The 16,724-nt window shown below is 40.4% G+C and overlaps 1 protein-coding gene across 1 annotated transcript in view; it reads right to left on the bottom strand.

The window, feature by feature from the left end:
* Positions 1-5,753: 5,753 nt before the first annotated feature.
* LOC311050119 (beta-galactosidase-1-like protein 2) overlaps positions 5,754-16,724 on the bottom strand; it is a 43,233-nt gene continuing 32,262 nt past the window's right edge. The window contains exons 13-19 of the mRNA XM_084064082.1: positions 14,285-14,431; positions 12,215-12,286; positions 11,483-11,561; positions 11,241-11,328; positions 10,567-10,681; positions 7,628-7,744; positions 5,754-5,870 (exon numbers count right to left, since the gene is read on the bottom strand). Coding sequence (XP_083920208.1) covers positions 5,784-5,870; positions 7,628-7,744; positions 10,567-10,681; positions 11,241-11,328; positions 11,483-11,561; positions 12,215-12,286; positions 14,285-14,431 — 705 coding nt within the window. The 3' untranslated portion in view covers positions 5,754-5,783. The remainder of the gene's footprint in view (positions 5,871-7,627; positions 7,745-10,566; positions 10,682-11,240; positions 11,329-11,482; positions 11,562-12,214; positions 12,287-14,284; positions 14,432-16,724) is intronic.

The following is a 16,724-nucleotide window of genomic DNA, read 5'->3' on the forward strand; positions in this document are numbered from 1 at the left end:
TGTCCCCGTGTAGAACGCCATCTATGCTCCTAAAAAGGCTCTAATGGACAAGACTGGCACAAACATGACATCATGAGGCCTACAATAATTTATGATTTGCTGCAGAGTAATTCCTGCATTAATAAAAGCTCTTTGTCAGGTCTTTTCAACAAGCGGTTTGTGTAATGAAGCATAAATTCAGACTACTTCCAGCTCTTGTTGCTAGAATGGTCTACCTGCTGTGTTCAGTGTTGGGGAAAGAGTATCGTAACGTTGCTGTTAGGCTCAAATCTTGCAAACTCCGTATTTCATCTCTGTATGTTGTTGCCCAGTGGTGGAAAAAGTATATATTTTTTTTACTTAAGTAAAAGTATCAATATTGCAATGTAGAAATACTCTGTTACAAGTAAAAGTCCGTAATTCAAAACGTACTTGAGTAAAAGTACAAAAGTATTGGCATCAAAATGTACTTAAAGTACTAAAAGTAAAAGTACTCATTGTGCAAAATGTCCCATTTCAAGTTTTCAAATGTATTAAAATCATTTGAAAATAGCTTTCCACCACTGGTTGTTGCCCTATTTCATACTTTGTCGTATGACAGCTAAGCACAAAAGTAGCGAAGATAGTCGATCTACAAGCGCACAACGCGTCACAATGTGATGCATTGTAAGCTTGTAGATCTGCTATTTTCACTTAAAAAAGAAAAGAAAAAAGGTTTTGTGGAAAGGGGAGCTCAGGTTGGAAGCGGTTAAGTCTGTCTGTGGGTTTCATTAACATTGAACCAATGAAAAGCATTGAAAGAGCGTGTGACTAAACTACACTGATCAAATAATTAAGGGAACACTTTGATCCCTTAATTTTTTTGAGCAGTTTTTGTTTGCAGTATGTACACAGTTCATGAAAACTCTAAATAATGAAGGGATCAAAGTGTTCCCTACATTTCTTTGAGCAATATCCATCGGAACACAGGTTCTTTTTTTGCATTTCCTGGAGAGTAACAGTTTTTGGAACATACAAGGTTTCTGCCCGACAGCCACGATAAGAGGGAGGGGCTGCAGAGCTAGCAATCAATCAGTGGTGGAAAAAGTACTCTCATTTTTTACTTAAGTAAAAGTATCAATACTGTAATATAGAAATACTCCGTTACAAGTAAAAGTCCGGAATTTTAAATGTACTTGAGTAAAACTACAAAAGTATTGGCATAAAACTTAAAGTACCAAAAGTAAAAGTACTCATTATGCACAATGTCCCATTTCAAGTTTTCAAATGTGTAAAAATCTTTTGAAAATAGCAGATCTACGAGCTCACAATGCGACGCATTGTGAGCTTGTAGATTGGCTATTTTCAAAGGGCCGAAATGTACATAGGGCTGAAGTGGTTAATGTATGTTTTATAATAATAATCAAAATCTACAAAGTAACTAGTGACTAAAGTTTTCAAATAAATGTAGTGGAGTAAAATACCTAAATATGTTACTTAAGCACAGTACTTGAGTACATTTACTTAGTTACTTTCCACCACTGCTGCGGAGTAATTCCCAGAATAGAAGCTAGCGATCAATCCATATGAAGTTATATAGCTGAAGATATTATACACCTCATAACACAATCCTGCCTCTATAAGTCATCATCCTAGTACAATACACGCTAGCAGCTCTTATCTATAGCATTGTCCCGGCGCTAGTGTAGCTACACTCGAGCGAGTGCGAGAGAGAATACCACACACAACCAAGGGAAAAGATGTTTTCCTTTTAGGAGATAGTTCAGTTGTCAAGACCTCTGAAGCGTGGCCAAGGGTTTCTCAGTTCAAATTCCCCCTATCCCCTGAAATAGAGACACTGAATCACGAAAAGTTACAAAGATGTTACTGCCTTTGAGTTCATCAAACTGGAAATACCATGTTATTGCGGCTTTGCGCTTGGGATATAATAATAACAACACTGTTGCAAACGATGACTGTGTTAAGATTCCATGACATCCTGGCTGTTTTCATATTGAATTCATGAGACTGGGTCGTGAAAGGATGTGCCATGGAGATCACTAGACAGACTTATATTGTCCGTTTGATCTGTTCTATTATATGAAATCAATCAATTCAGCTCGCCCTTTATTTATATATATATAAAAATCTACCGTAATATATTTATTTATGTATTTATTTCAAGAATGTATGTCCTGTATGACTGAATTATAAGTGATGTTTTTTCCCCTTTGCCCACAGACACATGCCCATAGCAGGATAGCAGTATCAACGAAACGCAATTTGTTTTCACATGTTCTGATGTTGTGCTTACATTGTTTCTTGAGGTATAGGCTGATAAGAGTTATAATAGTCTGAACGGCAGTGGTGGAAAAAGTACTCACATATTTTACATAAGTAAAAGTATCAATACTGCATTGTAGAAATACTCTTGTTGCAAGTAAAATCCGGAACACAACATTTACTTGAGTAAAAGTACAAAAGTATTGGCATCAAAATGTACTTAAAGAACCAAAAGTAAAAGTACTCATTATGCAGAATGTCCCATTTCGAGTTTTCAAAATGTATAAACATCTTTTAAAATGTGACGCATTGTGAGCTTGTAGATCGGCTATTTTCAAATGGCCGAAATGTATACAGGGCTGAAGTGGTTAATGTATGTTTTGTAATAATAATCAAAATCTACTAAGTAATTAGCAAGTAAAGATTTCAAATAATTGTAGTGGAGTACAAGTAAAAGTATTGGAAATTGGAAATACTCCACTGAAGTAAAAATACGTCAACATTTTACTTACTGTAAGTACAGAAAATGAGTACATGTACTTAGTTACTTTCCACCACTGGTCTGAACGGTCATCTCCTAAATTATGCTGTTGCGATAACCATTAAATATTAAAATTCTAACACTGTTCCACTCTCTCTGAATGCAGCAAACCAAACCCAGAAACCACCAGAGCAATATTTACTGTAGCACTCGCCAAGCAGCGTTCCATATAGTCAAAGCTACAAACAGCTTTTGTAGTCCAGATTATTCAGTAGTAAATGTGGTGAAATGGTCATTGGTCATTCTCTAAGGCAACGTCACACTACACAACGTCCTGCCTTTGCTCATAACCCATCCTCATCATCCGTCCGCCTTTATGTATTTCTCACTTCTGCATGTAAATCTCAAGATTATTCATTTGCCACAGTGGATCTCTGTCTCAGAGAGAGAAAGACCATTATAAAGTTGAATTGAAAAAAAGAATAAACAAACAACTGAAAGCTACCTGACCCGTTTCTTTATATTACAATGTATATCTTTATATCCTTTTTTTTCTCCTCAAAATCATATCTTTTGTCTTGTACCAAGAAGGTTGAGTAGGACGTTGAGAAGCATTTCCACAGTAGTGTTTGAAAATGGTAATGAAATAATGTTTGTCAATGGGTTAAAATGGCCATTTGGTTGGCCATGTTTTAACTCAACCCATCTCACAGGCTTGCCATGTGCTATAGGTTTGGTTCCAGTTTGTCATTTCCTTTTTTCTGTATGACATCTCTTCTGTAACTCTCCACTTTATATTGAACAGTAAAGCATAACATATCCTTAAAAGAAGAAGTTAAAAGCTTGTTTTGCAATGGCCTTATTCTGGTGTTTCAACCTATGGAAAAGTACTGCTCTACACAATAAAACTGTGTCAGAATAGAATTTAAAAAATCACACCCTGTGTGAAGGTAGCGGCGCCTTTGATACATTATGTCATCGATATGTGTCTATAATGTGTTTATAGCCATGTGTCACGTGAAGCTTGACCAATCAGAACGTTGACGGGTCTGACCATCACCAATCAGAACGCACACCACATTATTATGTATGGCAGGGGGTCCGGGACCAGCTTTGTCTAGTCCGGGACCCCAAGGGGGTCCTCAGAGTTATTACAGGGGGGCCGCCAAATCTTTGTGAGATAGGATCGCCTCGCAGCGGGAGCCGTTGTGAGCTTGCAGATCGGCTGTTTTCGGCAAAGAGGTTTGGTGTAGAGGGAAAAAAAGAGAAGACTAAGTAAAGAGTGAAAGTTTACTAAGTATTTAAGTGGTTAAATGTCTGAAAATCCACATTAGCAGGAATCCAACATGATAGTGTCTGTCAAACAAGTCTACAGTATAACGCTATCTTTGAAATCTATGAAAAAGTTTAATCTGCAACACAGTTTTATACAATATGTAGTAGGGGGGTCCCTGCTTCATCTTGTCTGTCAGTTAAGGGGTCCTTGGATGGAAAAATATTGAAGACCCCTGGTGTATGTTACTTACAATTAGGCCTGTCACAATAATTATATAATAGTCTAATCGCAATTATTTGAGATAACCACAATAATCTTTACATAAACGTTGCATTATCTTTTCCATTTTGAAAAATGTCACATATTTTAAATATTAAAAAAAGCAGAAATAGCAGATCTACAAGGTTACAACACGCCACTGTAGATCAACTATTTCTGTTATTTTTATCATTATCTTACTATTAACTATGTCAGTAATGTCTTTGAATATTTAAGCCCCCATATCTGCCCTGTGCAATGTTTTATTACAAAGCCTAAAAAGGCAAACAGAAATTACATTTGTCTTCATATGTTCCAATGTTCAATGGCAAACACACAATTAAATAGTTTTAATCGTGATTATTTGAGTGACAATTAATCGTTAACTTAAATTTGTAATCGTGACAGCCCTACTTACAATACGTATTGGTAAGTATACAAGAATCAGGCCGTTACCAAAGAAATAAGCACATTGCCGTACTGTGGTAAATGGTACAGTATGCTATTTCCACTCTGCTTTCCAAGTCTTCCCAGTATCTACAACATCCAATAGGAAGGCATTGAGCTACAAGTAACAGATTAAAGATACCACCCGTGATCTTCACCTCTTGGCAGGGGGCTCATTGATCCAATCAGAAAAGCCGATGTTGGCCAATGACTAAGCAGTCAAACCAGATTTAATGTTTTTCCAGTGGTGGAAAAAGTACTCAACTTTTTTACTTAAGCAAAAGTATCAATACTGCAATATAGAAATACTCTGTTACAAGTAAAATCTTTAGAAAATAGCAGATCTACAAGCTCACAATGTGTCGCATTGTGAGCTTGTAGATCGGCTATTTTCAAATGGCCGAAATGTATATAGGGCTGGAGTCGTTAATGTATTTTTTGCAATAATTATCAAAATCTACAAAGTAGCTAGTAACTAAAGTTTTCAAATAAATGTAGTGGAGTAAAAGTACAGTACTTAAGTAAATGTACTTAGTAACTTTCCACCACTGTGTTTTTCTAATAATAATACAAGCACGGAAAGATCAATTTAAACAGAGACAAAGACAAATGTATGTATTATCACACTAACGTCACTTATGAGTGTGGGTCATTTATTGATATAAATTATTGTTATTCTATTAAATAAAACAATTATTACGTTGGCTGAAAAAATAAAAAAGTAAAATGAATAAGTTGTCTTCATCAGAAGTAATGTATTGTAATGTCAGCACTAGCCTGGTTGGCGGTAAGAAAAAAAAAAGGAGCTGTAAGCAGCGAGATTAATCCGGATCATCGCTGCGCCGGTCGGTGTTTCCCGCCAGGAAGCGAAATGTCATGTGCAGTGAAGTGCATCGGTGCCGAGCGCCATGTGCGGATCCCAGTAGACGTCAGGGATGTGAGAGAGGGATGAAGCTTCATAGCCACCGGCCCTCTGCCCTGTCCTCCCCCCCTGCAATTGTACCATATCATCCTCCCTTATACCCCCCGTCCCGTCCTGTCCCGTCCCCCTGCCCCTCCTCCGTGTCTCACCTCTTGTTCTCACTGGACGTCGACGGCCATGCCGTAGTCGGGGCTGCTGGAGAACTGGATTACGCCATCTGCTTCCTGCTCTTCAAACACTGTGAGCTGTGATGGAGAGGAAGAGAGACAAAGCTTGAGCAGCGAAGCAGATGTCAGCTAATGCAGAGTTGTTGGTGGTGGATGGGTACTATATGTAAACATATGTGAAAGAGAGAGAGAGACCAAGCGTGTGCGAGAGAGAGAGAGACGCGGGGAGTGAGAGAGAGTGATGATGGGAATTAAGAGGACGAGTACTGGGAAAGAGATAAGGCTTTTTTTCTCCACAAAGCCTTGCATAGTTTATATCATCAAAGCCAGGGGGGGGGGGGGTTGATCATCACCAGTAGTTATGTATGCAAACTGTTGACTAGTAGGAGGTGTGATGTGAATGTCAATGTGGTTGTGTGCAGACTAGTGCAGTAGCTCAAGCAGTTCATCAACTGGAAATACCGTGTTATTACGGGTTGCGCTTGGGATATACTGTAATAACACCGTTGCAAACAATGACTGTGTTAGATTACATCCTGGCTTGTTTTCATATTGAATTCATGAGACTGGGTTGTGAAAGGATGTGCCATGGAGATCATTAGACAGACTTATTATTGTCCGTTGATCTGTTCTATTATATGAAACTAGACCATACCCGGTGAAGTGCACAGGCGAAAGTAGTTGCAAACGTGGGGTTATTGCGAGTCCCGTCCCACCAATATTAGGGGCAATATTGGTGGTAGTGTGTTTTTGGCTTTGGTTGTGAAAGTGCAGGTGGGTGTGGGGACGCGTTGTGAGCTTGTAGATCGGCTGTTTTCCAAGAGGCAATGTATATGTGTGAAGGCACTTCGTTTGGGCTTGCTTTCATAGACCTTACTGCTTGTTTCTCGCGCGAAACCTGGAAACCCTGCTCTCCCATTGTTTGACACATAAATGCTAATAATAAGCTGAGATTTGATGAAATTGAAAAAAGGGCTTCGCAGTTGAGTTCAGATGGTAATGGTCAATGGCTGTGTGCAAATTCAGATCAATTGCTCCAGCCACTGAGGAGAACCGGGCACACATTTTTGCTCTCAGAGGTTTGTCAAATTATCCTCCTATAATTTGAGTAACCTCTGTCTGTAGTGGTGAAGCTACCCGGTTCTCCTCAGTGGCGGGAGCAATTGCTCTGATTTTGCACACAGCCATTGACCATTACCATCTGAACTTAACTGTGAAGCCCGTTTTTCAATTTCATGAAATCTCAGCTTCTTATTAGCGTTTATGTGTCAAACAATGGGAGATAACGTTGCCAGGTTTCGCGCGTGAAACAAGCAGCAAGGTCTATGAAAACAAGGCCAAAGGGGGGGTTGCCCGTGGGGAGGGGTGACCGCGGGGGGTGACCGCGGGGGGAGGGGGAGGGGTTGGGGGGCGGCACGACGGGACGCGCGCGGGGGAGAAACCGCGCGTCAGGATGTGCAATAACCCCAAGTTTGCAACTACTTTCGTCTGCGCCCTTCACCAGGTATGGTCTAGTAGGAGGATATCAATTCAGCTCGCCCTTTATTCATATATATAAAAGTCTACCGTAATATATTATGTATGACTGAATTATAAGTGATGTTGCCCCTTTGCCCATAGACACATGCCCATAGCAGGTTAGCAGTATCAACTAAACACAATTTGTTTTCACATGTTCTGATGTTGTGCTACATTGTTTCTTGAGGACAGGCTGAAAAGAGTCTGAAGTTCTGGACGGTCAAGTCCTAGATTATGGTGCCAGTGTCAGGGGTTCCATCCCCACTGGGAATAGGGATACATTGTATACATTGTAGTTACAGTATAGGCAACAGTACCTTGTTATTTCCTTTCTGCAGCCAGGGAGCCGGAAGGTATAGGGTTTGCTGGGGACCAACGGACCAGTAGCGTCCTAGATTCTGCCCGTTGACAAAAACCACCCCTTTACTCCAGCCCTGTGCGTATAGAACCAGTGAAGATTTTAACACATACGACAGCAAAGCAATTTGGTTTATAAAAGACACAATCGATCCATCCCAATACTTGAATTCCCATAAAACACGTAAGGGATCTAGTAAATGGCTTTTCTGGGTTCATGCTGTTTTTAGCCCCACTGGCGGAGGAGCTCTAGACATGGCCGTGTCAGTCCCAACATCTTGAACAATCCTGGCTGAATTTCCATATAATTTGTAGTGCTAGTTCATTAGCAGGATTGATGACTCTAAACTGGCTCTTACTGGAAAGTCACGCAAAGTCTGGCTGGCAGGACTGACAGCAGCCAAAAAGATTATAGTCCAATGCTGGAAACCTCCACGTGACATATCCACAACACACTGGCTAAGGAGCTTCTTGGACATTGCCCATCTGGAACTGCCAAATTTCACTGTGGACAAACCTGATTTCAGATCTGAAAGACCGACTGACACGGTGATGCAGTGGATGTGTTGTGTGATGTTTAACTAATAAGAGTGGTGGATGGCGGGGTGGGAAGGGATGGGGGGATGAAGGGTGGGTAAAGGGAGAAGGGTGAGGGATACTGAGTTCAGTGCTGTTGGTTTTATATGTGTAATGCTTACTTGATTCTATGTGAAAATCAATAACAATTGAATAATAAAACATAAAAAAATAAGGGGTTTAACACATGGATAGTTAACAGTTAACACATTGAATGCCTAAAACGAATTAACTCGTTTTTAGCTTTTCATCACTTGAGTGCCAAGATCTGCTAAAAACGAGTTAACTCGTTTTTAGTAAAAAATTAATTTTTCAAAAAATTTCAAAATTTTTTTTTTTTTTTTTTTACTTTTTTTTTTTTAAATTTGACCCAAAGACCAAGGAGATATGAATTTTCGAAGATCTTTACTCTCATCCACTTCCTTGTTAACTTAAAACTTTAAAATTTTGTATCTCGGCTCCTGAGTACTTTTTTTTTTTCCATTGAAAAATCTCTGGCATGAATAACAATAGGCAGTGAAAAGGTTTCACTGCCTATTGTTTTTAGGTTTTTTAGGTTTTGTCTAGTTTTAGTCGACTAAATCTATAGTCTATTTAGTCGACTAAAATGAATTTTGGCGGTGCCTTAATGGCGTCGTAATGGCTGATTTTATGCTCGGTTGCGTCCTGAAAATAGCAGATCTACAAGCTCACAACGCGTCGCAGTGCGACGCGTTGTGAGCTTGTAGATCTGCTATTTTCAGAGCGCAACACCTGAACACAACTAAACATAAAATGACTTGTCTTTTAGTTCTACTGGATCTCTTCTCCACTAGTCCCTCCCTAACATTTTAGCCTAGTTTTAATTTGTTGACGAAATTGTCAATATATTTAGTCTTAGTTTTAGTCATCATAGCTTTATTGAGTTTTGATTTAGTTTTCGTCAGTGAAAAAAGGCAGTCGACGAACATTTTTCGTCATAGTTTTTGTTGACGAAATCAACACTGCGCAGAAAGCTGCGAGGGCGACAGAGAGAACCAGGGACCTTGCAGGAGAAGAGAAGTCAAATATCAATAGGGATTTTTTTGGTCGACTATACTCCTCACTGAGGAGTATAGTCGAGTTGGTATTGAGGTGATATGTAGAAAAACCTGGACAATAATTGACAATGTTGTGGGGTGTAGTCATCAAAACATACATAGGACATTTTATTACAGCTACAAAAGCATTGGCAATTTGATGCTCTTTTGTCTGAAAATAATAATTTGCCACCCTTATTAGCCTGCTTATAATTGCATACAGCACCGCCACTTACTGATGAAAGAAAGAAAGAAAGAAAGAAAGAAAGAATACTGGGAAAGAGATAGAAGGGTGGCAAATAATAATTTGCCACCCTTATTAGCCTGCTTATAATTGCATACAGCACCGCCACTTACTGATGAAAGAAAGAAAGAAAGAAAGAAAGAAAGAAAGAAAGAAAGAAAGAAAGAAAGAAAGAAAGAAAGAAAGAAAGAAGTCATTGGAGTGAATTTATAATACCAATATAACTTGGGTTGTTAGTATTTATTTATTTTACAAGGCAACCAACCACACACAAGGTATTCAATCAATAATTGTAGCGTGTAAAAACAAGGAACATGTTTTTGCTATGCATGCAAAAAACCTAATCCAATAAGAGCAATAATGTAATTATTGTGTGCATGTAAACATAGCCAGTGACTGAACATTTTGAGTCAGCAAACAAGCGCACGTTGTGAGCTTGTATATAAACTATTTTTGAAGATAAAATTCAATTTGTGTGTACACTTGCTTGCTTGTTTATCGTTTAATTAAAGTTAAATGTTCTTATATAAATTGAAGTTTAATAGACAATATATACTTATTTCTTTATCTATCCAAAAGTTATTTGTGATTATGTTGTATCAATGTGTTAACGTATGTTTTCTTTTTGTTCATGTAATTTTGATACAAATGTGTAATAATCTACCAAAGCAGCTACCTTGATAGAATCAAAATCAGAATCTTAAAGGCTATATTTAATTTTAAATCAGCATGCACATGTGCATCCAGTTTAGAAACTGCTGGTTCACAGACACGATGGGGCGTGCACAACATCAAAGGACTCTATGTTTCATATATTCCATGTTGGTTTTTATATATATATATATATATTTTAAATATGAATGTTATACTATCATTAAAATCTTAGTCTTTGCCAATTATTTGGGGAACCATTTGCAATACGGCCGACCAGCGGGCCGGGAGAATCACACAGAAACCGACGGACCTAAATGTATAGGATGAGGACTGACGAAGCCAGAAGCTGTTTGGCTGTCCTACTCACAGGTAATTTAATGAAGGTGTCTTTGGGTGGTCCGTCTACATACAGCTTGGCCTGGAAGAACCCCGGGAAGGAGGGCTGATGGCGGACAGACTTCCAATGGCCAGAACTCTGAAGTCTGAAACATATGATTAGAATCTTATTATTAAAACTTCAGTAATGTTCCCCACCCTCTAATCGAGCCATAATTGTGATGGTGCTGCAGTAAAAGGCTCTGTTTTGATCTCATTATTTTGCCATCATAGTAATTCTACATACAGTACTGTGTGAAGTGGGGCAAATATAGGCATGATTTTTGCTGGTGCACAAGCTACAGTAGCCTCGTTCCCAGCATTACTCATCTGCGAAGTGAAAAGCCTGGTCACGACCTAAGGCAGAGAGTATCTATAGGGGCAGGACTTCCGTCCTACGTATTTCCCCCGGAAATGATCTTTTTCGACCAATCACAACACTTGTTCCATTCACAGAGAATGTAAACAGATTTGTAAAGCGTTAATGTAATTTCCTTGGGCGGTACTTCCACCAAATTTCGGACACTCAACCGCCAAGATCTTACCCAGTGTGTGCACAACCAAGTATGAATGAAGTATGAACAGTTCTATATCAGACACAGACATGTGTATGAAAAACAAAACAAAAACATGAGGTTAAATGAAAACTATGTGAGAGACACGAACCTGTTCACAAAGCTTGGCTTCATATCCACACTGCGGATGATGAAGTTTCGGAGCGGTCGGTTGTTTAACTCAATATCTCCGATAAGACCTGGGGGGCAAAGAAAATCCACCTTTATTTCTCACAGGGATCTTTATATGCTGTTCATTGGTTTATTTTGTGGTAAATCATGGGGAAAGAAAAATTATGTTATATATAATCACATCTACAAAACCATCAATTTGAAGATCAATGTATACTGTACCTTTGCGTTGTTCATCAAGGGGCTTCCCATAATTTACTCTTCCGCAGTTCTCCACCAGTAATCTCAGAGTTCTTTCTCCCTTCAAAGGACAAAAACATTTTTTTGTTGTTTTTTATGTGTGGAGCATTCCTCCATCGAAAGCACAGGGAAAACAGAAAATACATGAACACATTTCTTTCTCCTGAAATGACTCAAAGAAAAGTTCTATAATATGCCTGCCTCTATGAATAAGCTTTGTGAATTTGCTTTTCTGTAGCAGGTACAGTACGTACTAGGTGTGAACTTGGCTACTGGAATTTGCTTTGTTAGAATAAACATTTGACTGTTATGTTGGTGTTAGATTCATATCTCGCCACCAAATGTATTCATCAGCTTCCCCAGTGGGTTTCACATGCAGCATGGTGTTAAATATTAAAAGCTTGTATCCATTTGATCCACTTTAATCCAAGGCCAACTCACCTACAGACAAGGCCCAAAGGTAAATGCACAAAGGGCACATGAGCACACACATACAAATAAATAAATACACCACACTATGTGCGCGCGCGCGCGCGCGCGCACGCACGCACGCACGCACGCACGCACGCACGCACGCACGCACGCACGCACACACACACACACACACACACACACACACACACACACACACACACACACACACACACACACACACACACACACACACACACACACACACACACACACACACACACACACACACACACACAGTACCTTCCCATCAAGGAGTGGAAGCTCTGTTGTCTTATAATCCAGGACACCAACAAAATGCCTGTCCAGAAACACCTACAGTACACAATAGAATAGAGCAATGCTGTTGCTGTTATGGGCACACTTGACCTTGTAAGAACTGTAAGAACACAGAGGAAGGCCAAAACAGACACATTTTAATGCAAATATTCTACGATAATCATAAACAATTAACTGCAATACACATCAACAGAGTGACAGTGTCCCTTTAACACAGACATGCATATTAACACATCGGGTGCCAAACACGGTCTGAACCGTGTGTTTACATAGTGGCGGTTCCGAAGCTTCGGTGCCATTCACGGTCTGAACCGTGATTTCAGTCTTTTTGTTTTTTTCGTTTTTCTCCGCGCGGGCGGGGCTAGAGCAGCTCTGGGAGCACCCATTGTAATCCTGCGAAGGAAGTGCCAGATCGCTCACCGGAAACACTTTTATTTTCCCCATCCGCTTCCTGTCTATTTCCTACTTTGAAACGCCTATATCTCCGAATCTGTTTCCTGTGGGGAAAAACGGTCATGCGCGATGCGCGATCCCCCCCCCCGTTGTAACCCGCGAGGGGATGTTATGGTTCCAGCCTGTAGCCAGGCTCATGGCACAACATGAATCGATGCTTTTTTTTGCGTGGATTTGCTTTTAACGCACAGATTTGCTTGTAAACAGCAAAGCGCAGTCAATGGGGAGAATGCTGGCACCCACGGTAAGTTGTTATGAAAAAATGCTGGCACCCGATGTGTTAAAAGGGTGTGTGGGACTGAGCAGGAAAAACAAAATGGGAGGGTGACTTAAGATTCCTATCTATAAACCACAGGCTGTCAGTGAAACAGACCTAACCATAATAATGACAGCGTGTTGGCCTGTCATTACCCATGTTAAGATCTATCACTCGCTCGGGTGGTGCAGTGGTAAGGTCCCTGCCCACCACGGCGGTTGTGGGTTCGAATCCATCGTGATGCATCCGGCTTTCTACACGAAAACAACTGGCCCGTGTTCGGGGGAGGGCGGCCGGGCGGGGAGGGTGATATCGGTCATTGCATGTACTCCTACGGGCTGCGGCGGCACCTGTCAGTGGGGAGTGTTGGGCGGGAGGAGTAGGACGAAGGCCCTACGTCCTCCTGGTGGGGGCTCCTCACTGGCAGGTGAGTCAGTAGGATACGACAGCAGTGACAACACAGAAATGTGTGTGGGGAGGAATCAATTGGCATAACGACTAAATTGGGTAAAAAAAATGGGTAAAAAATGATTGGCTACTCTAAAGTAATAACAAAAATGCTTTAAGTTGTGTCATTGATCTAATTAATCAGTCATTGTGACTGTCTATCGCAATCAAGCCTGTCTGATGTTATGTGTGTTGTAGCTCTTTTAACTTTTTTCAGGACTAAATCTTATAAGGACAGGAAGATGACCCAAGCAGGGGATATTCTGAAAACCTTCAGTACAACCATGGTCTATTTTAGAGTGTGGGCTTTGTGTAAGCCCCTCTGGCTTTGTTTGTCAGGGTTTGTGTGTTTTGCTCTTGCTCTGTGCCTGTGAGGTATGTACCTGATGGGCGGTTCCAGAGAGCCATTTCAGGACACCTGGCTTTCGTTGCTTCCCAAAGTTCAGCAGAAATGGCATTTTTCCAGTGGTGGAAAAAGTACTCATATATTTTACTAGCAATACCACAATATACAAATACTCTGTTACAAGCAAAAGGCCTGTGTTCAAAATGTTACTTGAGTAAAAGTACAAAAGTATTGGCATCAAAATAAAGTACCAAAGGTATAAGTACTAACATGTTTGAAAATAGCCTATCTACAAGCTCACAACGCGTCTCACCGCAAAGCGTTGTGAGCTTGTAGATCGGCTATTTTCAAACAATTTAGTACTTTTACTTTTGGTACTTTAACTATATTTTGATGCCAATACTTTTGTACTTTTACTCAAATAACATTTTGAACACAGTAACATTTGAGTACTTTTTACACCACTGGTTATTTATTGTTAAACTATTTATCTTATTATAAGTTATTGTTTAACAGTCATTTTGTATTTTACCAAAGCTCTATCTCTGATGTTGTTCCTGGAGTTGAGGAGTCCTCCCCTGGTGATGGTGGTCTCATACAGGGTGTAGCCATATGACTGGCCGTTGTTATTGTTGACAGGAAGATTCTCCATGTTCACTGGCCTCTCTGACTTTAAAGGCTACCGGGTAAACAAAGACAGTATATTAACAGCATTCATACAGTCAAATACTGCAGTTATGACATTCTGACACAACATTTACAATCCCATCTGCTATGTTATATGCTACTAGAGTTTCGGGGGGCTACGCCCCCCTCAACCCCAGCCGCGCACGGGGCCCAGCGTGGGTGCGTGTATATTGGGGTACCCAAATCGCCGGAGTAAAAGTGTCCAAAAGGAAAAAATAAAAAAATAAAAAAAATAAAAAATTGGAAAAAATGTTAATAGTGATTGTGACTTTGGTGGTCCGCGGACCCCCTGGTGGTCCGCCGACCCCTGTGAGTGTTGGGACCCCCGGGGACCCCCCTGGAACATGGCGGACCCCTTCGGCAGTTTTTTTTTTTTTTCATGCACGGTTTGCTTGTTTCTGTCGCTTGTTTTTTAAAACCTGGCAGCAAACTTGGCAACCCGACTGACATCACTGACCTATCCTTGGTATTTGTACTTCCGGGTTGCATAATGATGACATCACTGTCGAGTCCTGTGGTGTCATGAACCTAGGCAGGTTTGTTTACCAGATTACCCTGGGCAGCGTGCTTTTCTGTGGCCGTGGCTGTTTGTTTTTGTGTTTGGGATGAACATGGCACGTGAAGGACGGACATATTGTGATCGAGACATGAGTGAAGTGAAAGTAACGGCCTGGGTGGAACAAAGGAGGTACGTAAGAAGGGGGGGGGGGTTGAAGCAAAGGAGCTGTGTGTGTGGTGTTGTGGAGGACATGGGCAGAGTGCAATGGCGGCCGCTCGTGTTGTTTCGGCGAAACCCGTCGCCGTGCGGTGTCGGTGGTGTGCACGGTAAACGGTACGAAGCTGCCTCCCCTTCCGTTTTGTCCGACATTTGGTGAGTAGAATTAATGATGTTGCGCGGTGGAAAAGGTGTAGTGAGCAATGAGATGTCCCCTACGCGACGCGTAAATTCAGCGCGGCCGCCGTGGCGAGTCAGTTGGTGACATGTGGTCTGGCGGTGCGTTGTTTATTCGATAACAGAGCTGTGGGGTGTCGCCACCGAGGGTGCGGAAGTCGCTCGCCATTTATATAGTTAGATATATATATTATATGAGTAATTTGTACAAGGCACCTTTTAAAAAGAGGTATGTCAACATGTTCTGTACTTCAATATCATCTCCTCAATTGTTTAAAACGGCGCTGTCCTCTCACATGGAGACTACCTGCTCATGTTTTCACTAATTATCAGTAACAGATCTATGACACAATAATTCATGTACTGTATGTGCTTTGTGTATTGTTGTTATGTTATTGTTGTATGTTTTGTCTTGTTTCCCCCCCTTGATTGTTGTTATTGTCCTGTTTATTTATGTTTTGTTTTGTTCTGTTTCTTAAATGTATTATTATGTATTCTGTAACTGCGGAGCCCCTTGAAAACGAGATGGTTCATCTCAAGGGGTTATTCCGAATAAAGAATTTCAATATATAGAACTTTCCCTACCCTGTATGCACTTTTTGCTGCCACATGGTTGAAGTATTTCAATAAATATTTATTATCAGTGAAGTTTACGTATAATATGTTGTTTTTAAGTAAAGGTAAGGTAAGTGATATTTTTTGGTGAAAACAATTTGTTTTTGGTTAAAGCACTATATTTTGATATTAATCATTGCTATAGTATAGTGTTTGTTCAGTAACAGTTGTCTCCATGTCTCTCCAGCTCTTTGATAGACATAAAATACATGTTCAGGTAGGTGACAATATTTCAGCCAATCAGGAGAGAGTACCCATTTATCAGCTTCATTTTGATAGTGTTCCAGTTCCAATTGGGTCTGCTGATTTATCTGTGTCATCACTTCCAATTTCACTTGTTTTATCTGTATCCTGACTGAAATCACTATTCTGTTGGATCAAATTGGTACCCGACCTGAAAATGCATTTTCTGTTTAATAAAGAGCTGGAGAGACATGGAGACTCCTGTTACTGAACAAACACTCTATAGCAATGAGTACTATCAGAATATAGAGCTATTTAACACTTATTTTAACCAAAGAAAATCACTTACCCTACCTTAAGTAAGTAAATGTAAAAATGTGATATCCACAATTTGAAAAAAATACTACAGCATTTTTTGAATGACAGTGAGACGGGTACAATGCGCACAAAGGGTATGCACAGGGGTGCACATAACTTTTTAGGTCTAGTAATCAGAAGAGGACCTGGAGATGTGACTCGGTGAGCACCAAATAAATGGTCCCGTCCCGTTTTGTCAACGGAGGGGTGGGGTGGGGGGTTGGGATTCAGCACGGTG

This window comes from Gymnoscopelus microlampas (genome assembly GCF_963454915.1).
Source record: "Gymnoscopelus microlampas genome assembly, chromosome: 8".
In the NCBI taxonomy this organism is placed as follows: Eukaryota; Metazoa; Chordata; class Actinopteri; order Myctophiformes; family Myctophidae; genus Gymnoscopelus; species Gymnoscopelus microlampas.